General features: G+C 45.0%; 2 protein-coding genes across 4 annotated transcripts; one reads left to right on the forward strand and one right to left on the reverse strand.

Moving 5' to 3' along the window:
• Nucleotides 1–42: 42 nt before the first annotated feature.
• Adprm (ADP-ribose/CDP-alcohol diphosphatase, manganese dependent) lies at nucleotides 43–13053 on the forward strand. The gene is made up of 4 exons (XM_041664544.1): nucleotides 43–126; nucleotides 7467–8093; nucleotides 9242–9358; nucleotides 10051–13053. Exons 2-4 carry the CDS (start codon nucleotides 7493–7495, stop codon nucleotides 10359–10361), a joined length of 1029 nt encoding a protein of 342 aa, XP_041520478.1. The 5' UTR covers nucleotides 43–126; nucleotides 7467–7492; the 3' UTR covers nucleotides 10362–13053.
• Nucleotides 9150–24155, reverse strand: Tmem220 (transmembrane protein 220). 3 transcript variants are annotated; one of them, XM_041664547.1, is made up of 7 exons: nucleotides 24034–24155; nucleotides 23588–23617; nucleotides 19873–19933; nucleotides 18908–19031; nucleotides 17671–17730; nucleotides 11161–11242; nucleotides 9150–9330 (listed from the first exon to the last, which is right to left on the reverse strand). In XM_041664547.1, the coding sequence occupies exons 1-6, from the start codon at nucleotides 24124–24126 to the stop codon at nucleotides 11185–11187; spliced, it is 426 nt and encodes a 141-aa protein (XP_041520481.1). In that variant the 5' UTR covers nucleotides 24127–24155; the 3' UTR covers nucleotides 9150–9330; nucleotides 11161–11184. The 3 variants fall into 3 exon arrangements, with proteins under 3 accessions (XP_041520481.1, XP_041520479.1, XP_041520480.1); XM_041664545.1 differs by lacking the exons at nucleotides 9150–9330; nucleotides 11161–11242 and adding an exon at nucleotides 13064–14326; XM_041664546.1 differs by lacking the exons at nucleotides 9150–9330; nucleotides 11161–11242; nucleotides 17671–17730 and adding an exon at nucleotides 13064–14326.
• Between the last annotated feature and the right edge of the window lie 2893 nt (nucleotides 24156–27048).

The following is a 27048-nucleotide window of genomic DNA, read 5'->3' on the forward strand; positions in this document are numbered from 1 at the left end:
CTCTATTTCCGCAGGAGCTTCCGCTTCCGCAGGAAGCCGGGTGAGGCCGCTCTTTCCTCTCGGCTCTGTGGTGATGCAGTTTACCCGCGGGTTGTCAAGGAGTCCGTGGTTGCACAGCTGCCAACGGTAGGTGCTTCTCTGGCTGGGAACGGGTGTTGCGGGCAGTAGGCGGCGTACCCTGGGCGGCAGTGCTCCTGGGTCCTGAGCTGAGCCTGGCGGGTGCTGGAACAACCAAACATCCTTGGACAGGACGATGGGACAAGGTGGCCCCGGGTCTTCTAGCGGGGTTCTCCAAGCGGGGTTCGCTCCTCCCAGTAAGAGACCGGGGATCCCCTCCTCTTGCTTAGTCAAAAAAAAAAAAAAAAAAAAAAAAAAAAAAAAACAAAAACGGGCCAAGTAGAACAGCAAAGTCTCGGACCCCACAATTACAAGTATCTCATGGCATTTGAAGTAATCCATGACTTAGGGGAAAAAAATACTAATAAGACTTTGGGTGCCTAGGGTGATGAGAAGACTTAAGACCAAAGTGCCCGCGCTTGTAATTACCGTACAAGCTGCCTGAGAGCAAGGCACTGCAAAAGTGTGTGCTGCGCCATACATACCACATCCTTCATTTATCCACCGGATCATTTCGGTTCCGTCGTTTCTCATAAAGGTCTCGCCACTCCCACCCCCTACCCCCGATTTTAAAGTTTGTTGAAGGTTTCCTCCTTTGGGACTGCTTAGTTAGTTGGCTACAGCTACATACTTATTTTTCGTTTCTGGAGAAATTTTAACTCGTATTCCGCTCATTTGCTTGTTGTTATTTGCTGTGCCTGGGCTGGGCAGTTACCGGCTCTTCTTTCTGTCTCAGTGTCAGCCACCTTTGCCCCTCCCTTCCCACCCTGCCTCCGTGGTTGCTTGGGGTTTGTAAAGCAGCAGCCCCTACCCTTTAATAAAAGCTTTTTTTTTCCAACCCCAGTGAGATCCCATCATTGCTTCGGTAGTTGTTGCATTAAAGCGTGATATTGTTTATCTCTATGTTTATCTCAATGTTTGGACCGTCTGACCTATTGTGCTGCTCTCCAACACAGCAATTATCTTCTGAAATTTATGCTCAAAGCTAATAGTTTTTTTTTTTGTTTAAAGAAATCATTGTTGAAGTTTATGGAGAGGTTTTTCAAATTTAAAGAACAGCGGTTAATAGAAAGATGGTTAGGAGGAGAGTACACAGCCAAAAGCATGGATGCGGGCCTCTTAGGAGAGTCACACTTACTTGTCTTTATAACATATAAGTGTGTGTGTGTGTGTATGATTTGGATGGCTTCTGAAGGTATATCTCAAAAGACTGTCTAACATATTTTCATTTTCATTTTCCTGGGAAATGAGATTATAGACTGGCTCCGGCGGTGCACTACATAGAATTACACAAAGGCCGTGAGACGTGTTTAGTGCAAATAAAGTTTATAGTCTTGTTTGTAAAGTTTCCAGAAACTGTAGCTTTGTGTCTGGGAAAGGAGCAGGACTGTACTCCAAGGTGATAATCGTGCTTAGGCCTTAAGCATAGTTCATTGCTGTCTTAACATTATTTGAAATCTCTATATAAAGGGAATATTGTTCCTTTGTAGGTAACCTTCACAGCAAACATTATTAATAGTGGGAAAATCCTGACTCTCGGCTGACAAGGGACTCCAACCCAATCCCTTTCCATGTCTCCTACCTCACTTCCCCTCTGAGACTTTGATCCCTTGATTTTAAGAGTTAATGGTAGTTGTAGTTGGTGTTGGTTGTATAACTTATTTGCTGGACAGGGATATATACCCTGCCTATCCAGCCATCAGCTGTCTCAAGCTGTCTCGTCTGTATAGGATGAGAGGGAATCTGAGCATACAAGATCATCATTCCACGGGGATGTAGATGAGAGGATGTCATTACTCGCCACATCTAACCACAGAAACAATAAAGATTGTTACACCTGGTCCTAAGATTAGCACCGAAGTAACCAGGCCTTTAGCCACATGGTACCTGAGACCTGTGATGCTAATGAATCATTAGAACTTGCCACAAAACCCTACCATGATTTAATTGTGGTGTGTAAATCTTGGAGGATTGAGGATACATGTCCTGGTTGTTGGTATATATACCCAACACTTTAATGGTGGCACAGGTTCTCCTTGTGCTATTGACAGACTACCAGGGGCCATTAGAGTGACTGTCCTCATTTTCACTTTTGGGTTAAGAATTGGAAGAAGTATACACCTGATTATCTACTGAGTGTACGGGAAAATACAAAGAACAATGCTAGAAAAGTTCTGAAAATGTGTGTGTGCATAAGAGTGCGGGTGCCCAAAGAGGCCAGAGGTGACAGATCCTCTAGAGTTGGAGCTCCAGGTGGTTGTGAGCCACCTGACATGGGTGCTGGGAACTGAACTCATATCCTCTGCAAGGACAGTCTTCACTCTTTAATTTTTGAGCCATTGCTTCTGTCTATGGATTCTTAATTTTTTTTAAAGACTTATTTTGTGTGGATGTGCCCGATCTGTGTGGTGCCCTCAGATACCAGAAGAGGACTTTGGATCCCTTCAGCAAGGGGTGAGTCACTCAGTATGGCTGCCGGGATCTGAACTGTTTCTCAGGAATGACCAGCAAACAAACTCAACTACTGAGCCATCTCTCCAGCCCCCAAGAAAGATTTTAATGATTAAGATGATTACGTGGATAAAAGGGCAATAATGTAAAGTTGTAGCTATTAATTATGTATTATATCAACAGCACCCAGAAGAAAAACAGTGATGCAAATCGAGACACAAAGTAAGGTTTCAGTTACTGGTAGATTTTTAAAATGGGGCTTAGCTTTGTTTTTAAGAAGGTAAGCATTTTTCTCTCTTGTCTGAAAACAGCTTTCATGTCTTCTCATGCTTTGCAGAAACAAGAGATCTTTTCGTGGGATGCTCTTGAAGCAACACTACATTATGGACTGTCCCTTTGCAGCTGCCAGGAAAGGCGGCAGCCCCAGTGGGGCAGGAGCAGGAAGCAAAGCTTCCTGCTGCTACCTCTAGCCAGCTCAATCACTCTCTTTAGAGTCCTGTGCTTGGGTGAGGCTAGGGTTCTCAGCTGCAGAAAGGAGTTTCAGGATGAATCAGTATGATGCATATTTGAAGTTTATTACGACATTTTATAGATTTAAGCCTGATGTTAATAAGAAAGAGGTGCTTAGGAGAAAGAGAGCCACAAGAGCGTGGGTGTGGACTTCTCAAAAGAGTAGTGAGTTGTTAAATTTCTACTGGGCATTTTGGCTTACTGTCAGTCAAAACTCATTTTTTTCCCTCCATTTTATTTGTTTACCAAAATATCTTTATCTATTGGATGTGACACTGTATTTTAATTGTAACCAGATATTGAATGCATCACAGATATTCCCTCTAAGCCAAACTCCATAGAGCCCTGGCAAAAGTAGCTGGTTGTATAGTGTAAATTTGAAACTTTTATTATTAACAGAAACCACCACGGTATCAGATGGGTTTACTTACAATTTAGGAGCTTCTCTTGAAAGAGACAGGGCATGCATAGTACCATTTGATGCCTGTTTTATCATTAGTTGACAAGGCTACTTAAATTGTGTGCTGGCTGGGGCAGTGGGCTGGCCTAAGTGGGATGAGCTAAACTGGAAGTTTTCTCAACTTGCTGGCACTGTAGCAGGGCTGCTTCATCGTAGGTCCAGACTCTTGTGCCTAATCACTGCTAGGGTCCGAGAAATGCCCCCAAAGAAGGCCAACAACCACGTATAACAAGAGAGCTTTATTGATTCCAACGTTAGGGTGGCAAAAGAATGACCCCCAAAGTGACCTACAAGCTCCTTTAAGTGGAGTTAGGGGAATTCCAAAGAGGAGGGATTAATCTGGGTTGATTGGTGAAGGAAAGGTTAATATGGAGGTTGATTGCTGGAAGGTCCTGGTGGTTAGGGACCTTCCAGCAGCAGGGTGGGGAAAGCTATCGTTAGCCTGCAGAAGTTTGCGAGCATCTCCTGAGCCAGCACAAGGGCTTGTGGGAGTGCTTGCTGATGGTCACCCATAAGTTATGGTTTTCATGAGACCTGCTTGCTCAGCTCTGTCCCTCTCTAGTGAAGTGAAACTAAGGTCTGGTCTCCGGCAGGACTATGGTCGGCTGCCCCTCCCCCCTTCCAGCCTTTTCAGTCACAAGCGTGCCCTGCCTCACACTTTACCGTATTGACACTAACATTGTGAAATACTTTTCTTTGAGTGTTGTGTGGGTGTTTTGTGTAGATGGGGATTGTGAAAAAGTTCAATTTGTTCCTTATTCTCCATTTCCCCACTGGAGATGGATTTGAATTTCTGGTCTCTGTCCACAAGCCTTCTTGCATCTGTTTCCCTGAACCATGAAGCACAGCCCAGATCTAGCCGAATAATTTCTCTCCATGCGTGGTTCTCTTTGCCCACCCTTACTCACTGTGATCCTAACCGTCTGTCCATGAATGTAGCCTGGCCCTTCCACCTGGACTCTTAGCTTTCCTTTAAGGGGTCACAGGTAGAGCAGAGACGCTCATGGGGATAAGAGATAGGTACCCAGGCCTTCACTCATTACTAGCTACCCAGGGAAAGTAGTCTGGCTCTTGTTAGTAGTGTGTGACACCCCCCTCCATCTCCCTTATCCCCTTTTTCCCATTCTGTCACAAGTTAAAGAAAACAGCAGGTGCAGGGTCATACAATGGCATCTCTAGAGATGACTGCTCATTGATCTGTGTCTTATACAAGAAAAGGATCTCTGAAGACACATAAGACACAGAGTTTTGCAAATGCCATCATCATTGTCACTGGAATCTGAAGTTTCTGTTGGTTTCAGGGCTACTGATAAAACCAGGAGACAGAAATTGGTGGAAGGAAATTGGCTTATGAGGGGTGAGAGGGTGGACAGTTAGATGTCAAAGCTTTTAAGAGATACTGCACCAAGATAATGTGTAATTATCCCCTGGACTGTGCAACCTTTTTCTTTGAAAGTCAGAGCTGACCCAAGACTTGCGGGGAATTGGCACTTGTATTTCCTTTTTAGAGGCTCTGTTTTTCTGCCCGTCAGCTCATCTGAGTTGAGGAGAGAGGCTGCTGATAGAAACACCCTTAGAACTCAGAGTGGCAGGTGAGAGGGGGTGGGTCTGTAGAAGACGAGCAGAAGTAATTGCTTGCAATGCTTACATTACACATCAAGGAGCTCACTCTGTTAAATAGTTCCCGAAAAGAATGCTAAGTTTCAGGTCCAGTACATCGTGAGTAGAAGGAACTGCCAGACCCAGCACCTCTCACGCAGCCCAATAAAATTTGCTTCTCCTGTCCGTAGGCTTGGTCCTCATCCTTTTTCCTTTCAGGTAAATCTTTTGCCTCCCCCCGCCCCCCACTTAACTTCTCTTATTATTGAGGTCGAGGATCCCTTGTATCCAGTATCACCAGTCTAATTTTTTGTGTTTTCTGTTTATTCAAGATGATTTAGTTAATAACACTATATTGCCTCCCTTTCATTGAGCTCAGGTATATTTTGTTCAAGGCTGGCTTTGAAATCATGATCCTCCTGCCTTGGCCTCCAGAATCCAGGGTTTACAGGCATTCATCATGGGAGCTGGCCCTTGCCTTACTTATGAAGGTCGAGGACAACTTAAGGCCTGGGGTTCACTTTTTTCACCATGTGGGTCTTAGGAATTAAGCTCAGCTCATTAGCCTTGGCATTTAGCAGTACCTTTACCCAGTGAGCCATCCAGTGCTAGCAGTCTCAGAGTAGGAGAGCCCCTCATGCTCCTCCCGGCTGTGCCTGGCCCCTGCGCTGAGAATGGAGCAGGAGCCTCTGGTAGGAGTACACTTAACTGGGATTAGATAGGAACTCCAGAACTAGGTGGAACAGGTGGCTGGCGACCAGGAGTCAGAAGGATTTTAGTCAGAGAGTTTTTAGAAGGTCTTAATCAGTTCAGACAGAACTGCAGTGGTTTATCTTTCATAGTAAGAACAGTTGATAATTTAGCACCCTGACCTTCTATGTTTGTCATAATCCTTAGTATTCTTGGTTCTTTTAGAGTTACATATTCTGCTTATAAATAACCTAATGAGATTCTTTCCCCAAGTTTAAATGGAGACTATGTGTGGAATGAAAAGATTTGTTTTCTGTTCTGGTTCAGGGATGGGGGTTGATGCTAAGATTAGGAAAACTGGTTCAAATTAGAACTCAGCTGTTGAAGCGGGGCCTGCTGCTCACGGAAAGGACGAGTGCTTACAGTGATTTCGTAGTGTTTGTATTTTTATTTATTTATTTCTATATATTTACACCCACATATATTTGAGGGGCCAGAAGAGGATACCAGCTCCCTTGTGACTGGAGTTACAGGTTGTGTGAGCTTTCTGACATGGGTCCTTGCAATTCTGATACCTGCAGGAAGCTCTCTAAACCACTGGGTATCTATCTCTCCAGCCCCTGCCCTGGCTTTTTTAAACTCAAAATTATTCTTCTTGGTACTAGTTACTTTTCTGTTGTGACTTTTTAAAAAGTGGTCAAATAATAACCTGAGGAAGAGTTTATTTTGGCTTATAGTTCAGAGGGATAAGAATCTTTTTTAGCCGGGCAAGGTAGCACAGCCTTTAGTGCTAGTACTCTGAAGGTAGAGGCAGATGAATCTGTATGAGTTTTAGGCCAACCTGATCTGCACAAGGAGTTCCAGGATAGCCAGGGCTACATAGAGACCCTATCTCCAACACCTCCTTCCTCCACCCCATGAGTATGTTGTAGCAGGCAGCAGGCATGGTGGCACAGCAGAACACTGAAAGATTACATGTTCAAAGGCAGCGTGAACCAGAGATTTAACTTTAAACTCTGAAAGCCCATCCTTGGTGGCTTACTTATGCTAACAAGGCTGCACCTCCCCATAACGTCTCCAACTGGGGGCGTACACCAAATTCCCAAGCCTCTGGGGACATTCCTCCTTAAACCACCTCCTTCTCTTTTCATATCACTGTCTTTCCTTATACTCCAGACACAGAAAAGGGAGAGACTGATTCTCAGGCTGCTCATCAACAAAGAGAAAAGACTCGGCCTGCTCGAGTGTCCCAGAGTGAATGGAGGGGATGAGTGTGCGTGTCGTGGGATAGTGCCACGGCTGGGTTCCGGGGAATTGTTTGACTTGGGAGAGGGTGTGTCATCGTATTTTAAATGGGTGGGAGGTGAGAAATGGTTCCAGATTTGAATTTGGCTGTTGTAGTTGGAGTTCTGATGGTCACTATGATAGTGCCCTTTTGTAAGTTGTTAGTCTTCTGAGCAACAGAGGTTATCGTCTTTTTACAGATGAGAACTGAAGCATTTTAGAGCTAAGACTTTGGCCTCTACAGCCTGCACACTTGTCTGTCTTGCTGTCTAGTCAGTTAACCTGTTCTGTCGTTTTCTTCTGTCCATTGGAAAGCTGCAGTATTTTAACTTGAATATCTTCTCCCTCTTGGTAGCTTACTTAGAAGCCTGCTTGGAGGTAATGGCTGAGAAGCTGGACCCTGATGCCCTGTCCGATGGTTCCGAGCCACTTTTTTCCTTTGGAGTTATAGCAGATATTCAATATGCTGATTTAGAAGATGGATTCAATTATCAAAGAAGCAGGCGGAGGTACTACAGACACAGTCTTGTTCACTTACGGGGTGCCATTGAAGACTGGAATAAAGAAAGCATCATGCCCTGCTGTGTCCTCCAGCTTGGAGACATCATCGATGGCTACAACGCACAGTATAAAGTATCGGAAAAGTCTCTAGAAGTTGTCATGAACACATTCAAATTACTTAAAGCCCCAGTTCACCACACATGGGGAAACCATGAATTCTATAACTTCAGTAGAGACTTCTTAACGAACTCTAAACTTAACAGCAAGTTTCTAGAAGACCGAATTGTGCAGCATCCTGAGACCATGCCATCAGAGAACTATTATGCTTATCACTTTGTACCATTCCCTAAATTCCGGTTCATTTTACTTGATGCTTATGACCTGAGTGTCCTGGGCATAGATCAGTCTTCTCCAAAATATGAGCAGTGTATGAAGATGCTGAGGGAACACAACCCAAATGTGGAGTTAAATAGTCCCCAAGGTGAATTATTGCTTTGAACTGAGAATCTAATACATTGTCTTTAAATCTTCAGCTACCTTTTATTCAGCAGGAAGATGGATGATTAAGGTAAAAGTTTATTGTTGCCATTGTTCAGGGTCAGGATTCTTACAAGGTTGATGTCACATAAATTGGTTATAAGTAACACAAACCTCAGACATTGAGCAGATATTTGAGTGCCCGTTCTGGAATAAGATGGATGGATAGATAGATAGATAGATAGATAGATAGATAGATAACCATAGCAGTAGATAGGTAAGACAGAAAATAAATGTATACCTAAAATAATCAACTTACAAGGAGGAAAGGTCTGTCTTGGCTTATAGGTTTGGGGGCGGGGGTTAGTCCATAGTCCCTTGACGTGGTTGCATATGGGCTGTGCTGAAGCAGCATGTTAGGACAGGGAATACAAACTAGAACAAGCTGCTTACTCATAGCCAGGAAGCAGAGTGGGAAAAGAGGGCCTGAGCTCATAGTCTCCCTCATGACTTGACTTCCCTCACTAGCTACTGCCTCTAAAAGATGCTACCACCTCCTAATAGCACCACAGTTAGTGACCAAGTCTTCAACACAGGAGCCATATTGAACATTTCAGATCCAAACTGTAGCAGTAAATGAAACAAAAGCAAGGTTGTCTCCCCAGTGGTAACTATGATGAAAAAACAGTTTGTTACAGCAGAGAACTAGGGATGCTGTTGTAGATAGGTGAGCAGAAGCGCCCTGTGAACTCAGGTATTCAAACTGTTGTCTAGATGGCAGGATTTACACTTGGAAAGTGTTGGGTAGGAAACTGGCAGGCACAGGGAGACACAAATGCAGGGGCACTGGGTTGCATAAGACTTTGACATTATTAAGAAGCACAGGATCCACTGGGGTGAAGGTTACAAGTACAAGACTATGTAGTAGGGCCCAGTAGACACAGAAAGAAAGGGTTGTATTTTCAGTGTCGTGGAAAGGCAGTGAAGTAAGCAGAGGAGGCCAAGACTAGAACTCACATCGCTGTATTTATGTATTGTTCTACATTCTAAAGATGGTGATCAGAAGAACGTGTTCTTTATGTTACTCAAACTCGAATGTGCAAATGATGAGGGAATGACATGCGATGGGTCTAATTTGCTGAATTCATTCAGGACTTTCTGAGCCCCAGTATGTCCAGTTTAATGGAGGATTCAGCCAAGAGCAGCTGAACTGGTTGAATGAAGTTCTTACGTTCTCTGACCTGAACGAGGAAAAGGTGGTGATCGTGAGTAAGTATGTAAATTGTTTCTTTGGTTACAATGGCATTTTAGAAACTGGGAAGTTATCCATGAAAGAATAGTAATATTCCCAACTTTAATCAGTTTTCTCAGCTGCAAATTGGATCTGGCAGCCTTGATCTCCAGAGGTTCCTTAAAGTCCCATGCACTGTTTTTGTTCAGTGATGTTTTTATGTAACACAACCCCTGGGAAGCTCCTAACCATTTTTGTTTGGTTTGGTTTGGTTTTTTTTTTTTGTTTGTTTTGTTTTTGTTTTAAGCTACATCATTCTTTATATGTAACATTCCTATTTACTGATATCAGTGAGATTGGACTCCAGCACAGAATCTGGCTGACTCCTGGCTGCCCTTACAGATGCCCGGCACAGGATGGCCTGGGGATTCTGTGGGCTTCGGACATCATTTTTTATACAAATGTCTTCCACCTTATATCTGAACCAGCTACCCATCTGTCTGTTCTGTGTGCTGGAGATGTGGCTATAGGTTGCCCGCTCCGTAGCTCAGTCTGGCTTTGAACTCATGATCCTCTTCCTGCAGCTTCCTAAGTGCTGAAATTATAGAGCACATTGCCACCTTGGTCTTCATGTGGATGAAGAAGGATCATACTTAGGTTTGGTTTTCCCGAATACTAGCTTTCAGTCTTTTTTCCTTGATTTAATTGGCTTCTAATTTTTCTTTAACAGGCCATCTTCCCATTTACCCAGAGGCCTCTGACAGCGTGTGCCTGGCTTGGAACTACATGGATGCCCTGTCAATCATATGGTCTCACAAGTGTGTGGTGTGTTTCCTTGCCGGTCATACACATGACGGTGGTTACTCTGAGGATTCTTTTGGTGTGCACCATGTCAACCTTGAAGGAGTTATTGAAACAGCTCCAGATAGCCAGGCCTTCGGCACAGTTCACGTCTACCCTGACAAAATGCTTCTGAAAGGGAGAGGCAGAGTTCCAGACAGAGTTATGAACTACAGAAGGGAGCAGGCTGTGTGTTTGTAGTCTATTTTCTTGCCTGTCTTTGTAGAAAGAGAATGTTGCTGTTTTGTGTTTACTCCATTGCATAAAAAGTTAAACTCTCATTGGGGGTGGTGGCGCACGCCTTTAATCCCAGCACTTGGGAGGCAGAGGTAGGCAGATCTCTGAGTTTGAGGCCAGCCTGGTCTACAGAGTGAGTTCCAGGATAGCTAGGGCTATTAACACAGAGAAACCCTATCTTGAAAACAAACAAACAAAAAAAGCTAGATTCTCAGTCCCTTTCTTAAGTATTCTGTTTGTGTACAAAATGAATTTGTGGCTTTCAATATGTATGAGTGAAGATGAAATTCAGAAGTATTGTTTTTAGACAATATATCCAAGCCCCAACAGCTAGACATAAAGTAAACCGGGAAGGAGACTCATGGGCATATAGTCTGATAAGGGACTGTATGCAGCCTAATTTGAATTTCTTCTTTTTTGTGCAAGGAGTATGTGCACTTGTGTTAACTCTAGAGCTTCATACGTGAAAGCCCAGGCAAGTCTGCCTTGCTTCCCCGCTGTGTGGACCATTTTAGTTCAGGACACCTATACTTAGATAAAGGTGACATTCCTGTTCTGTGAAGAAAAACTGAGAAGTTATTTCAGTGAAAGCATGGTGCTTCCATCTCAGAAGGGCCTTCAGGGAAGTGCTAAGTAACACCAGGACCAAGTGCTGAGTGCTGGCTAGCCTGCTCTGTTTGAAATGCCCAGTACTCTGTGGGACCACACTATATAAAATGGTTTATTTTTTTACTTCTTCTCTAGACAGATGGAGCCCATTTACCTCCATTTTTGCTTGTATCAAAGCTTATCTGCAGAAAGTCTTGACAGCAAACAGACCATTGATGAGTAGAGTTGATTCAAGGCTGAAAAATAGAAGTAGTAGTCAATGTAAGTACCTGTGAAGTGCTTACCAGAAAACAGGTGCGTTTTCTGTGACTGCTCTGGTGAATTCTTGGCATAGGTGGTGGCCCACCACGTGTATTTGTTCTCAGGTCATTCTAAAGGTCAGGATTCTGAAACCATTTCATCAGGCTGCAAACAAAATGTTTGTTGGTGGGATGCTCTGGGCAGAGTCCTCTTTCTTACCTCTTCCAGCCTCTCCAGTCTAAGCTCCTGTCCATGTCAGGATTCAGGATTCTTTCTTTTCTTTTTTCTTTTTTTTTCTCTTTGGTTTTTTGAGACAGGGTTTCTCTGTAGCTTTGGAGCCTGTCCTGGAACTAGCTCTTGTAGACCAGGCTGGCCTCCAACTCACAGAGATCCGCCTGCCTTTGCCTCCTGAGTGCTGAGATTAAAGACGTGTGCCACCACCGCCCGGCTCCATGTCAGGATTCTTGATCTCATGTGCAAAGTTCATCTCACAGCGTAAGGCCCCAGGGATCGTGACTCTACCCAGCCGGCCACAGCATGACTCATGTGTTCCTGTGTACACTGATGTCACCAGGATGCAAAGAGACATACAAACACAAGTACAAATTGAGAAATTGCCCACCACATATAAAAGGACGAAAAATGTGGAAGAGAAACTTGAATTTAATTTAAAGAGACTAGGGATGACGTGGGGCGGAAAAGGAAAGAAAAATGGTTTGGATGGATGGGGAAGATGAGTGAGTGAGGGCTGGAGAGCTAAGGCCTAGGAGGAACTCTTAGTTCCTGAGCTGTGGGTGTGTCTAGAGAGCAAACTGTGATGGGCAAGCATAGGAAAAGGGAGAAGACTGTGGGGCTCTGGGGAAACATTCTGAGAACTGGAATGTTAAATCTGCTATCGATTCTTAAACACAGTAGAAAAATAGAGTGTAGTCTTTACCCCTCCAAAGCACTACGTGTACTAGTGGCTGCCCTCTCAGTATCATTTCTGAAGCCAGAAAGTTCTTCCTGTGCCATTCAGACCGATGATAGGTCAAAACTAAGTATAACTAGCAGAAATCCAGAAATATCGAGGTACAGAGAAGATTCCAGGCCAAAGTTTGATGCCCACTATTGGTTATGGGAAGGACAAGAAAACAGTACTGCCCAGTGGTTTTTGGAAGTCCTGGTCTAGATGTGCCCCTGATAAACAGCAAGTGTCTCTGTGCTGAGATCATTCAGTCTTGCCTCCAAGAACTGCAAAAACCCTCATGGAGAGAGCAGTGTAACTGGCCAGCAAGGCCACCCAAAGCAGGTTGCACAGCACAGAAAATGGACTGACGGTTCCCATACACATCTTATTTATACTGAAATAAAACCATAAATACTCAAGGAAGAGGAAGTTTAGCCTCCGTGTTGGCTAGCCTTAACTACAATGACCTGCCTAAAAATAAATAAAAACTATTCCATGGGTAAGGACCAAAGACAAGTACAGACCAAAAGTAGGAGGCGTAGATGCTGGGAATGGCCTGAGTCTTTCGAAACCTCAAATCTCATCCCCAGTGACAGCTTCCTCCAGCCATGCCACATGTGCTAGCTACCCAAATAGGGCTGCTACCTGGGGACCATTCAGGCATAGGGGGGCTGTTCTCATCCAAACCACTCATCTGGTTATGGAATTTCATTCCAGCCTAGATAAACTAGGCTAATTAAATAATCTAATATACTCAAGCAGTCACACTTTAAAAAGTAAATACAGGGCTGGAGAGATGGCTCAGTGGTTAAGAGGACTGGCTGTTCTTCCACAGGTTGTGAGTTCAATTCCCAGCAACCACATGGTGGCTCACAACCATCTGTAATGAGATCTGGTGCCCTCTTCTGGTGTGTCAGCATATATGGAGGCAGAATGTTGTATACATAATAAATATTTAAAATAAGTAAATACAATATATTTTATTTAGCTTAATTTATCTCAATTATTTTTCAGCATATAATCAGTATAAAATACAATTTGTGTTTATATCTCTAAACTTTGTTTGTACCGGAGCACAGTCTCCTGACTACACTGTTCCAAATACTTGGTGCATGCACACATACGCACGTCATTCCAAGCACACAACTTTTTCTGGCAATTGAGTACCTGCTTCTAAAAGTACAAAGTTACGAATTTACTTCTTTGTTCACCCTGCCCACAAGCCAAGTGCTCAGTAAGGTGTGGCTGCTCTGGATGGTGTCACCCTACAGTGCTCTCAGCATGGCCACATCAATATCCATTAAGAACATAGATTTCCATCTTTTTTCCCACTGAGAATAAGAAATTATGATTAATATTCCCTATCCATCTTTTCCATATTCCAAATTAATCTTTTCTATACTTTGTTTAATTTCTACGGTTTTCTACTTTCATTGCAGGACAAGCCTATCATTTGACTCACACGTCCTAGAGTTTTCTGTAGTTCATGTCACTGAGCCGGGGATTACAGTCTTTTCCTGAATTGACCGCTGTGTCCGCATATTTCCCAACCTCTGCCCCCTCTCTCTGTAATCACAGACAGTCCTTTGTAATCTGCACACTCTGTCTTCTCGTGGTGCCTTCACATCTGTTCGGTTGCAGTAACTAAGGAGCTCTGACACCCTACTTTATACACGAGGAAAATACCTATCCACCAGGACATTCCTGGTTTTGCCCCAGTCACATAGCACGAAGGCTGAATTCAAGCTCAAATTTCTGCTCAGTGCCTGTTCCGCTGCTGTGCGAGAAGAGGCCTCTGGAGAATCGGGGCCCACTTCTTATCTGTCCAGTCTTCACATTGCAGGAAGTCCTGTTAAATTCTCAAGACTCTGAATCATCTCTAGTATTCACTCAAATTTCTTGAAATAAACCGGGAAACTGTCCTATTTCCTGATTTATTTATACCTAATGTGTACAAAATATTGAAAATACTAATTTAAACGCTATTGAATTCATCTAGATGACTGTCTTGCAGTGCGCTGGCCAGGAGGACCGCATCTCCTTGTTTCTGTATACGTAGACCCATGAAATGAGTGGGAAAAGAGCGATCGCAACAGCAATAGCCAAGTGCATTCTTCCACCAACTGGATTCCTATAAAAACAAAACGTATTATAAAGTCCAAGACAGCAAATTGCCTTGGAAATATGCATGAAGTTTGAATTGGTGAAACATTACATCTTGTTAGTTTCCCTTTATTGAAACTAATATTTTGTACAACATCTTTATATACTTGATATATGTGGCAAATGCCTTTTCCCACTCTGTATTTGAGGAATGTTGATTAATTAGATTGTACTAAAATGAGTCTTTCTCTTTTTATTTTTGTCCCCTTGTAGGAAATCTTTCCCTCCCTGAGACTTTTTGCTTGCTTGAGGCAGGGTCTTACTGTAGAGCCTTGCTGGCCTTATATTTGTTATGTAGCTCAGGCTGGCCTTGAACTCATAGTAATCTTCCTGCCTCGCTCCCTGAGTATTAGTGTAAGATGTAGCTAGCACCCTGCCCAACTTTTCCAGGGTCTTGAAGACACTGTTGTTTTCTCTAGAAATTTTGTTGTTTTGTAATTTAAAATTAGATTGATAATCCACCTGGAAATGATTTTTACAGTTCTTTTTTTTTCATAACAATAAGATCTTTAAAAATAAAGATTGTGCCCTCTGTGCTTATGAGTGAAATTACTATAATTCTATTTTTTAAATGTTTTTGGTAATTTTGTTATAGAGGTTCTGCCCTCACCACGTGCGTTGGAAAGCGGCCCCTCCCTCCTGCTTAGGGGGCATTTGCTAATGGTCAGCACTGTCCTTCCTGCTTAGGGGGCACTTGCTAATGGTCAGCACTGTCCCTCCTGCTTAGGGGGCACTTGCTAATGGTCAGCACTGTCCCTCCTGCTTAGGGGGCACTTGCTAATGGTCAGCACTGTCCCTCCTGCTTAGGGGGCACTTGCTAATGGTCAGCACTGTCCCTCCTGCTTAGGGGGCACTTGCTAATGGTCAGCACTGTCCCTCCTGTGTGTCAGTCTTTGTCAGCTGTGCCAGCCAGGTCTAGAGCTGTGTTGTAGGGAAAATTAAAAAAATAAATAAGTAAAAAGTCCTACTTAACAAAAAGCCTGAAATGTGATGAACTAAACTTCCAAGACATAAGGAGGATCCAGCTGAGTGAGGATGGGCTCGTGGTCCCCTACCCCCACAACAAACTAGGGAATGTACGGTTGTTCTGGGAGGGAGAGTCAGCTTTCTTTAAGGGTGTGGTCCCTGGTAGGTTGGCCATGGCCCAGTGGATGGCCACAGTCCTGGTGATGCCGTTCTGTGATCCCAGCTACTCAGGAGAGTGAGGCAGGAGGATTGGATATATAAGACCAGCCTGATAGTGAGTTCAAGGCCAGACTGGGCAACTGAGACCTTGCCTCAACATAAAGAATAAAGAAGTTGGGATATAGCTCACTGGTTGAACAATTGCCTTAGCATGCACAAGCCCTATATTCAGTCTCCAGTACCTGAACGATAAATGAATACATTTTATAAATCAAGTCTAGGACAAAATCCCCTTAAATGCCTTACAATGTTGTTGATAACCTCTTTAAGTCAACTGAATGTTTTCATGGATTTGTTGACTTCATCTAGGATTTTAAGTACAATGCACAGTTGTTTGCAATGCTGTCTGAGGACTTGATTCATTAACTGTGTCGTGTGTTCTCATTTACCCCTAACGTTTCTTTTATCCGTGCCTCCTTTGGATCCTGCTCTTGTATGTATACGTAAAATAAATATGTATTTATTTTAGGTCTTGCCAGGGCTTATTCAGGTGATGATTTTAGAGAGTCCTTATTTGGCCTTATTGGTTTTCTTATCTTTGTGTGTCAGTTTTTCATTTAATTGGTTTTTGCTTTAATGCTTATTTCTTGTTTCGGGGGGCATTTAACTTGATGTTCCTCTAACCCTGAAGCTAGCTCATTTATCCCAGGCTCCTCACCCCTTCATATGAAATATGCACTTAAATCCAGAACTTACGCCTGAGAGTGGTTCTCATCTGCATTTCATCAATGTTAGAATTGCCCTTTCCATTCCAGGTGTTTCTGATTTCCACTGTGCTTTCTTTTTTGGCCCACATATATTTGGAAGCAAATATCCTAATTTCCAAATGTACAGCAATTACCTAATTATATTGTTAATGGTTTCTATGTCAATTACACTATGCTCAGAGAATATACTTTGTAGGATATAAGTTCTTTGAACTATGTAGGGGGTATTTTATGGCTGAGCCTATAGTGGTTTTGAAATAATGTGCCTGTGAAAAGAAAGTGGATTCTGCCAGCCGTGTGCACGTGAGCGCGTGTGCGTGTGCGTGTGTGTGTGTGTGTGTATGTGCCAGAGGTTGACACTGACTGTCTTAACACTCACTGTCTACAGCTGTTCTAAGATTTATTTTTATTTTGTGTGTGTAAGTATTTGCCTACATGTAGGTAAGAGCACCACATGTGTGCCTACCTGGTGCCCCTGGAGGCCACAGGGTATTGGATCCCCCAGGACTGGAGCTATGAACTGTTGTGAGACATCATGTGGGTGCTGGGCACTGAACGCAGGGCTTCTCCAAGAGCAGCAGGTGCTCCTAGCTACTGAGGCATCGCGCCAGCCTCACAGTCCACCTTTTTTGGAGGCAGAGCATCTTACAGAACTTAGAGCTCACAGATTGGCTAGGCTGGCTGGCCAGCAAACCCCTAGGACCCATCAGTCTCCAGTCTCTTAAACACTAGGGTTACATGTGTGCACAGATCTACTTGGTTTTACATGGGTGCTGGGAATCTGAACTCAGGTCCTCAGACTTTCACTGCAAGTACTGTCGGCTGATTGGTTGGCACCACGTTGGGCTGCTGTTTGTTGAGGACCAGTCAAAATTCCTTCCTGCTACTATCCAATATGTTTCTCCATTTTGTTTTTCCAATATTTTCAATATTTTAATTCACGCCTTCATATTCTTTACTATATTTCTAATTCCATGCCCTTACCCTGGTGAGAGGTATTTTTGTCGAGGCTGATCCTCAACAAAGTGCTTTAACAACAACTGAGCCATCATCTTTCCCTAGCCCCAGATTCTTTCATGCATAATCATGAGTCCTAGAGTGTTCATGAGGTCTAGTTTCTTATTATGTAAGTAACACCTGTATCTACACTGCCTTTGTTTGTTTGTATTAATGGATAGACGTGCGCTAATGTCTCACAAAGTAATTGTGAATTTTTTTTTTAACTGGCAACATTATTGTGGAGGCCCAAAGATGGCATCAGATCTCCTGGGACTGGGCTAACAGATAGCCAGCTATGAGCTATGCTGTGGGTGCTAGAAATTGAACTCAGGTCCTCTGGAAAAGCAGCCAGTGATCTTAACCCCTGAGCTGTCTCTCCCATCCCTGAGCCCTTGATTTTTAACTGATGGGTTGAACTTACTTTGCTGAACTGTGACACAGTGCCATCCAGGCTGTGATGATCACCAGGCCAGACAGCTCTCTGAAAAACACCATGTTTCACATTATGAAGTGACTGCCATTCCCCTGCTGTGTGTCACTAGGAGTGGTACAGCCCTTGAAAACAGCCTGGGGGGTCATTTGTCATTAGTTTTGAGCTTTTAAAGATGCCAGTGCTTTGCAGGGACTCCAACCAATACAAACTCTAAGCAGACTGAGCTAGCTGGGGAAGATTGCAGGGAGAATAAAGGCTTGCAGTGTTAATGAGACTAACTTGAGGGGACTATGTTCATGGAGCTGTGTGTCAGGTGGGTGTGCCTCTTGCATTGGCTGAATAAGCATATTGTCACTGCCACTGGAGGCCCCACTTTGAGTCTACCCTGATTCCCGGGCTTCACACTGGAGTTGACAATCCACTTAGTATAAATCCCCATCTGCAGACCTGGCCTGGCCACTTCTCCAATTTACATAGGCTAGGGTCCAGAGCAAACCACACCTTGTCAGAGACACCTCACATACAAGGCTCTGGAACACGGTGCCAGCAGACACCAGCAGCGGGAAGAAAGTGAGTGAAGGTCTCTTAGTAAGACTGGGAGCCAAGCAAAGGAAGGTCAGAATAAGTGGTCCTGACCAAGGGGATGGATATGCGATACACCAAACAAGGCTGGCAGAGGTTGATTCAGACTACTGACTTCTGAGGTGGCTGGTGGCACTTGCACATTAGACTCTGACCTAAGAGTGATTCAGGATGTCACCAGCTCGTCAGACTGGAACATTACTGTACTGTGCCCTTACTAGTTATAGGGGGAAAGGGTGTGTGTGTGTGTCAAGGTCCGCCCGCCCGACAGTAATGTGGAATTGGTAATGGTTGTGAGGAGTCTAAGAGACCACCATTTACTGTACTATGCCCTTCCTAGTTACAGTGTGTGTGTGTGTGTGTGTGTGTGTGTGTGTGTGTGTGAAGGTCCGCCCGCCCGGCAGTCATGTGGAATTGGAATGGTGGTGAGAGCTACGATAGAGGAGTTCAGAGACAATGCTGGGTTTGAATCCTGGCTCCACCATTTCCACATTTTCTTTATCCTATAATGGCTGTTAATGTCCCTGCTCCTCCAGGTACATTTTTGGGGCAGTGAAACCTTCATTTTGCACAGGCAAGTTGCCGTTGTAAAGGATTACTCAGGTCTGCCCCACCCCTCCAAAGAGCAAAAGTCACTGCTCACCTGCCTTCTTCCTCGTTTAGGATGCTCTGCTGTGCATGGCGCAAGAAGTGGTATGCCAAGCCGCCGGCCCACAGCATGCAGATCAGCATGTGTATCACAGACACACTCTTCCAGATGAAATTACCTACAAGTACATATCCTGCAGCTGTTAATCAGGTTGAATCCAGAAGCAGGCTTTTACTTGCTTTATGAGAATTTACTAATTTTCTTGGGAGAGCCACCCTTCCCACACCACTTGCCCATCACCAGCACCTGACTCCAACACTCTCTGTTGCTTAGCTTAGTGGAATAATACATGTAAGCTTATGCGAGGAGGCATAAAGCATGCTTTTGCTTGTAAGGAGCTTGCCCCTCCTGGGGTACACATAAAAGCATGCCGTATGTTGCTGTAAGTACCTTGCGTCGGGAGATTGGAAGGAGCAACATACACTAGTGAAGAAAGCAGAGGTGGTTACAGACATGACAAGCACTTTCCATACACAAGTGGCCGTTTGTAGACATAGATTTTGAAGAAATTCCAAATAAGAAAGTAGTTATCAGGAGTGGTGGTGTTCTAAGAAAGTGCAAAGTAAAGGAGTTGATCTGGATTAGAAGATAAAAAACACCTAAGAGGCAATGATTGCCCGAGTCTGAGAAGACAAGATCACTACTGCAATTGATGTCCATTAGACACCAGCTGGAGGCTTAGGAAGTCAGTGCAGCACCAAACCCATCTCCCTTATGAGCTAAATCTCATACACAACAATCAGCCCAAGAGGTCTCAAGTCACTGTTGAGAACGGCTAGTATGCCAAGACCTTGGGAAGTCTCCCTAGGATGGTCTAGCTAAAGAGGAGCTCCTCGTTATGAGAAGGGGGAGGAAATGCCTGGAATCCCAGTTTTCTCTTGGGAATGGGCCAGGTAGATTTCTCACCATTCTAGGAACTCTGATTTGCTGAGCCTCTATGGAGAATCCACTGTTCATACCTGTGACAAGAGGATTAAACCCAACAAGCAGGGTAAGCAATGCAGGGATCATATACACCACCTGTCAGCAAAAAGGAAATGGGAAGGTTAGGAAGTGTGCCCAAACCGGGGGTGTAGCCCAGTCGTAGAGTGTCCTCATCCCCAGCACTGAAAATGGGAGTGTGCTCAACAGGTAGCATGTTTGGAAGATCTAGCAAATAAATGTGTGATCAGAGGTCACCAAGCTGTGCGATTTTCTTGTTTTAGTCATCACCGAGGATGTGATAACACCTGCTATTATGACCTCATCACCACATCAGGCTGTGATTTTTTTACCTCCCTTGGTCAGCTCTTCCAAGAAACACTTTTCATCCCCAAGATGTAGGTCTGAGCAGAGTGTTTAGTCACTGTTGGCCTCCCAGTCTCTCCCAAGCAACTTCCACACCCAGAATGACCTTCCCCACCTGCATAAAAGAGCATTCTCTGCAAAACAGAGTGGAAACAGTAGCAAATGAACAGATGGCCCTGCTGGGCTGGACCTCACAGACCACGTGATTCGGTATTCCACCTCTGCAAGTGAAGTCACAGGAAAGCATCCAAACTATGTATGTGGATCTGATGTACCCAATACTGAGACCAGGCTCTTCTTTTTGGAAAGGGAGTTGGAAGATCGGCCCTAAAGAAGTCCCATTCCCAAGCCTCGTCATAACAGACTCTGGTTGCATGCATGAGTGTGTGTGTGCGCGCGTGTGTTTCATAAAACCTGGAGACTTTCGAAGTGAGGTGGTTGCTTGCACTGTTTAGAGCAGGAACCTTCAGTTCCGAAGAGCAGTCTTTTCGGAAGTTATCAGAGCCGTCTGTCTTAAGTGACCAGTTTTCACCTTGACCCCAGCGAGCATTTGGATCACAGTGTCGGCATTTGGATCCATCTTTCCTGCTCCATCCCAGCTCACGACTGGAATATCAGTCAGCTGGTAGCTGCAAGTCAGGTTGTCCCTGACAGATGGGCAGTCATGCTCTTTACGGGTAGCCCGCCACTTGCCAGTCTTTAGCATGAAGGAATCACCTGGGGTCTTGTTTAAATGCAGGTGCTGACTGGGGAGGTCTACAGGAGGTCTCAGCATTCTGCCTTTCTGACAAGTCCCTGGAGGGGCCACTGCTGCTCTTCTGAGGACACTTGGGTCAGTCCGCATAGAAAACTATGACTCGGCTCCCAGGAGTGGGACAGACCGGGATAGAGAGAATTAAAGACAGAAGACAATAGGCAAGCACCCACCATACAATATTCAATTGTGCTCTATGAGAAATGTTTGGCATAGATTTTTTAAATGTGCATCCAAGTGCCTGGATATCTGTTTTAACAGATTACACAGCCTTATTACAGTGTCTTATATGAACAAATTTATCCTTTAAACTAAGTAAGTCTCTTATGGCAATTGTGATGTGGTAATCCTTATTAAAATGCTTTTCCCTATCTATAATGGAAGAAGATGAAAAAAAAACAAACTGGGGGCAGAGAGACCGAAAAGAACTCCTTCTAATACACAAGCTCAAACAGTGCTCAGCAAAGATATAAACCCAGTACAATCCACTTATAATGTTCTTTTCTGTTACTGTTGGGATTTAATAAATGTAATTAGTTTATTGTTTTACAAGTAAATGATTGTGTGTCTATATGTATCTATGTGTGTACAATGTATGTGTTGTGGTCAGAGGACAACTTTGTGAGTTTAGTTCTCTCATTCCACTTTTATGTGGATGACCAGGGCCAACATCAGTTTGTCAGGCCTTGGGGTGAGTGCCTCTACTCACTGAGCCATCTTGCCAGTCCTTTGTTGGTATTTTACAATGGAAAAACTAAAGGTATCATAGTACTCACTTAACAGAACTTAATTCAGTGGCATCGTAGAGTACCCTGGACTCATTTCTAATTCTTGTCTACGGCAAAACTTTGTTTTCTACTTCTTTGGCAGCTAGAAATGGTTCATGTCCAGAAATAATTTTAGGTGATGCCTTCCAGGGTCCTAGTTAATCACATACAAAGCACTGTTGCTTAGGCATCAGATTGGGACCTCAACAACATGGCATGCTGATTTGTGAAAACTAAAGAGCTCTTGTCCAAGGGGCTCCTTGGAAAACATTTTCTCTGTAACTTAAGGGATGAAAGCCCAGGAAGAAAACCATCTTACCCCGGCTTTGATTCTTATTACATTAGATTTACTTCTCTGGGGACGGGGGATCTGGAGCCGCAGCAACTGTTCTGTAAACATGAAGGCGGCTCAGAAGAGAAAGCCCGAGCTGTCTGTGTCACTGCTGACCATCAAACAACCCCCTGAGTTTCTTTTTTATAATATTTATTTGTTTATTATATATACAGTATTCTTTCTGCAGTCCAGAAGAGGGCACCAAGCCTCATTACAGATGGTTGTGAGCCACCATGTGGTTGCTGGGAATTGAACTCAGGACCTTTGGAAGAGCAGGCAATGCTCTTAACCACTGAGCCATCTCTCCAGCCCCCCCCCCCCCCGAGTTTCTTAAGTGACATGTCCTGTATTTTTATAAACTATTGTTGCAATCCATATCCCATTATTTGCCTCTGTGAGCATCCTATGCAAATAGTCTCCATGAACAAGAGGAAGCAGGGACCACAGGAATGAGCTGGGTGAAATCCTAGTCCCCAGAGCCCAGAGAGTATTGTACTATTGTACATCTGTACATCCGTTCAATCTGCACTTTCCTCGGGAGGATTTCTATGAGGAAGCTTTGGTAAAGGCTCCTAAGAAGAGAAAAGAGCGTGTCTTTGTCCCCCTGGAAGCTGGCTGCACAGAACACAAGCCAAAGGAGTTGTTGCTACAGTAAGAGTTCAAAGGAAAGATGGTCAGATCCTCTGGGGGAGAGGCAGAGTAAACTGCTTTTGGGTGAGACAGCATCTGGGATAGTTCCAGAAGCCTGGGCAGACAGCGACACACTAGGAGCACGGTGCAATAGCCATCGTTTCTGGACTAGACTTCACGCTGGAAATGTGGGCAGGGCCATGCTACGAGGAGCCTAAAGACCAAATAGAGGCTCTTCAACTTAGCTTGAGGAATAACAAATGTTTAGAAGCAGACAGTGACATGCAGGTGACCTAGGAACAGGCGACAGGAGGCAGGCACAAGAGTTAGAAGGCTGTTTGTCAGAGGAAGTGAGGGAGGGCTGAGTGGAAATGAGGGGGGCCTGTTTGCCATTATCCATACACAGGTGAGGTGGAACGCTCAGGCACCGGGCCCATAGCTTTCTCTAGAGTGGGTTTGGTTGAATTCTTTTTTACTTTTACCTCGGATGGCATTTCAAGGCAGTGATGTGCAAAGCTGCCTGAGTAGTTCTGCTGAGAACAGAAATGGCTGAGTCAGCAGGAGGACGGGGCTGGGGAAGGAAAGGGGTTTTGAGGAGCGGTATGGTGGCACAGGTGGCGATTTGCTGCAGTCTTTTGGAGATTCATCATGACCTTGTATTGTCATGACTGGTGACATGACTGTCAAGGGGATGAGAGTTGCTGGAAAAACTTCCATGTTTCCAGAAAGTTCAGAATTTACCCCACCAGGAGCAAATTTTATTATCACAGTGATTTTCCCCCTCAAGGAGAAAAATTTAGAAAACAAGCTCCCAAGTGTTGATTTTGCAGGTTTTAGGCAAATGCTGCTGGCATCAGAGGCACAGTTGTGTCAAATGGAGGAACATAGTAGCTCATACTCACCACCCAGAACTCTGCATCTGGATCATTCACCTAGAATGTCAAAACATCAAGATGTTAGCTGACATCAGACCCGAAGCGCCCTATGTCTGGTCTGACCTCATATTTACTATTCGTTGCGAAGAGCCTAGCGCTGCAGTGAGCTTAGGGTACTGAACACCTGCCAACTCGTCTAGGGGTCTGCACAGGCACAGAAACCCATTCACTCTCACGGGAACTGAAGATTCGGAAAGGTGCCCGAGTGGCAGGCAGTTCTGGGTCCCTTTCTGAGAAATCAGCCACCAGGTCAGGCTCTCAGTGTGTTGCTTAATCACACGAACTTATCCGTGTTCTGATAGAGAGGGTTCAGCAGTTTGGGGAAACGGAAACCCCCGTTCTGCTTCACCCTGCGAACTGGCTGCCCGGGCGTCTCCGCGGTGCCGCTGTCCGCCCTCCTCAGCCCGTCTGACCTGCACCACGGCGGCCAGGGCGAAGAAGGTTGACATGAGCAAGTTGCAGGCCCGCCACAAGCCGGGAGCCCAGGGAGCTCCTGTGGGCGCCATTGCCTGGAAGCGGGAGGAGCAGGCGTGGCCAGAGGCCGGGCACGGCTAGTGGGGCAGGACCCAGAAGGAAGGGCGGGGTGCAGAGGGCGGAGGCTGGGCGCAGCGAGGGCAGAACTCAAAAGGCGGGGACGGGCTAGAGGGGCAGGACTCAAATGGTGGGTGCGGGACTAAAGGGGCAGAACTCAGATGGCGGGGCGGGGCTGGAGGGGCAGAACTCAGATGGAGGGGGCGGAGCTAGCAGAGCAGGACTCAGATGGAGGGGCGGGGCTAGAGGGTCAGGACTCGGAGGGGCGAGGCTAGCGGGGGCAGGACTCATATGGCGGGGGCGGGGCTAGCCGGGCAGGACTCGGCGGGGCGGGGCTAGTGGGGCGGGACTCATATGGCGGGGCGGGGCTAGCGGAGCAGGACTCAGATGGAGGGGCGGGGCTAGTGGGGCAGTACTCAGATGGCGGGGCGGGGCTAGTGGGGAAGAACTCAGATGGAGGGGCGGGGCTAGTGGGCCAGGACTCAGATGGAGGGGCGGGGCTAGTGGGGCAGGACTCAGATGGAGGGGCGGGGCTAGTAGGGCAGAACTCAGAAGGCGGACTGGCCTCCCCACACTCCCTAGTCCTAGGACGGTCTCTCGGTGCCCCCTAGCGGAGAAGTGTGGCATCGGCCTTGCTGTGCTGTCTTCCTTGGGGTGCCCTGGAGGCAGGGTTGACGCTGTCCACATTTTACTGTTGGAAAGTGACTCCTACAGGGTCCAGGTGACTTGCTGGACCTTGCTAAGGTCGCCCAGTTGGTGGAGAGATAGAAGGAAATCGGATTTGAACTCTTGTAGAGAGGTGTAGTTCCAAAGGCTGTGTCCCCTAGGCTAAGGCTGTGCTTTCTTATACTAAAAAAAAAAAAAAAAAAAGCAAACGAGAAAAAACAAAATAAGCACAAACCAGAAATGGAAGTTAAGAATAAAAAAAAAGGAAAAGAAGTCTGTGTGTGTGTGAGAGAGAAACAGATAAAGAATATTCCAGTTAAGTTTCCCTTCCTTCTTTCTTTCTTCCTTCCTTCCTTCTTCCTTCCTTCCTTTCTTTCTAATGCATTCCTTTCCTTTTTTGTTTTGTTGTTGTGTTTTTTGTTTGTTTGTTTGTTTGAATCAAGGCCTCACTACGTACCCCTGATTGACCTGGAATTTACTATGATAGACAGACTGGCCTTGAACTCAGAGATCTGCCAGCCTCCAGTGCTGGGATTAAAGGCCTGCACCACCTTGCCTGGCCTTTTGGGTTAGTATGTATGTGCTCCTTTCCAAAGCTCCTGTACTTTCAGAGCCAGAAAAGGGCTGTGACAATTTCTGAAGTGAGTGACAGACACAGCTGTTCGGCAGCTAGCCTCTTTCACCTTCATGCAAGCTCTCTTACCACAAAAGATATTTCCATATTATACACATTTACATTTCCCTCCCACCAGCAAAACCAACATTTCCAACACTCATTTGCTCATCCACTTTTTAGAGAGAAAGGTATGACAGTATTCGCAGCTCCCTGTTCGCCTGCTTCAGCCTGCTCTGTTGTGTAAGCTTCCCTTCTGACAGCGCTTCTCTGGGTTCATTTACACACCCATCGGCCTCATCAGTTTTTATTCTAAAGAGTCTTTGTCACCTCACATCCTGCACTTGGGGTTTCACTGTCCCCCTTTCCTTTTGACTAAATTTCTTTAAACTGCTCAGAAGGGTTTTCCCTTCTGCTTCATTCTTTAGACCAGGGTTCCATGTCGGAGACCAACTTTGACAAAAATACCACTTACCAGGGTAGGGGCACAGGGATCAGATATGTTAGTAAAGAGTACGAAGATGTAAGTAAAATAATAAAACAGAAACATAGGATAGTACCAGGAGGGAGTTCCAGTGAATCCTGAAATTGCCTGCCTGCATTTTAACTTGCCCTGTGCTTTCAGACACCAATAGAAGTGGAGAGGAGGCAGGAAGAAGGCAACAAAAGACTTCTTTAACATGACACAAAGGACAACTGGAACAGTTAACTGCTTCAACACTAGGAGACATCAAGTCATCAGCACTCTGTTGTTTAGGCAGTGAACCCACCCTAGACCAAATATCCTGACGGTAGCCATTTGCTGGGTCAAACCTCCTGTTACAAAAGAAAAAGCAGAAGTATGCTTGACTATCCTGACCATTGGTCAGAATGGAATGGATCTACCCGTGTAGGCCATCTTAATGTCAAAAGCACCAAGTCACCACATCCTTGGGTCAGGCTGTGTAGCCCTGGTTGTTGTCAACAATTCTGAGCAACCTCAAATTCTCTGACCTTTAGACAAGTGGAAATAGGCTCACAATTTTGGATTTTCACAGTTTCGCAACCTGCAACCTATGGGACCCAACAGATGACCTCCTGAAATAAGGGATTTCTGTGGAGCAGTAGTTCTCAACCTTCCTAATGCTGCGACCCTTTAATCCTGTTCCTCATGTTGTGTTGACCCCCAATCATAAAATTATTTTCATTGCTACTTCATAACTGTAATTTTGCTACTATTATGAACCATAATGTAAATACCTGTGTTTTCTGATGGCCTTAGATGATCCCTGTGAAAAGATCATTCAACCCTGAAGGGGTCACAGCCCAGAGGTTGAGAAACACCGTCCTGGTGTGGGATGTCCTTCTGCAGACGGGTGGCCGGGAAACAACTGCGTGGTCTCTGTCTATGCTGCCCTTCAGGGTTTTGAGATACACAGTGAAGATTTCCAGGGAATACTGCTTTCCCTCCCTGCATGACCTAGGGAGGCTTAAGGGTCTTCTGTAAGGTGTGGTCTCATTTATCCAAGTCAGAAAGAGGGATTCCTTAGGACCTGATTGATACCACTTTGATCACCTCTTAGATGTTTTGAAGACCAAAAGAATTTTCCACCCACGGTCTTGTCCTTTTGCACTAATA

Source organism: Microtus oregoni, unplaced genomic scaffold (genome assembly GCF_018167655.1).
Source record: "Microtus oregoni isolate MIOR12 unplaced genomic scaffold, Mior012 000015F_ref0000493, whole genome shotgun sequence".
Lineage (NCBI taxonomy): Eukaryota > Metazoa > Chordata > Mammalia > Rodentia > Cricetidae > Microtus > Microtus oregoni.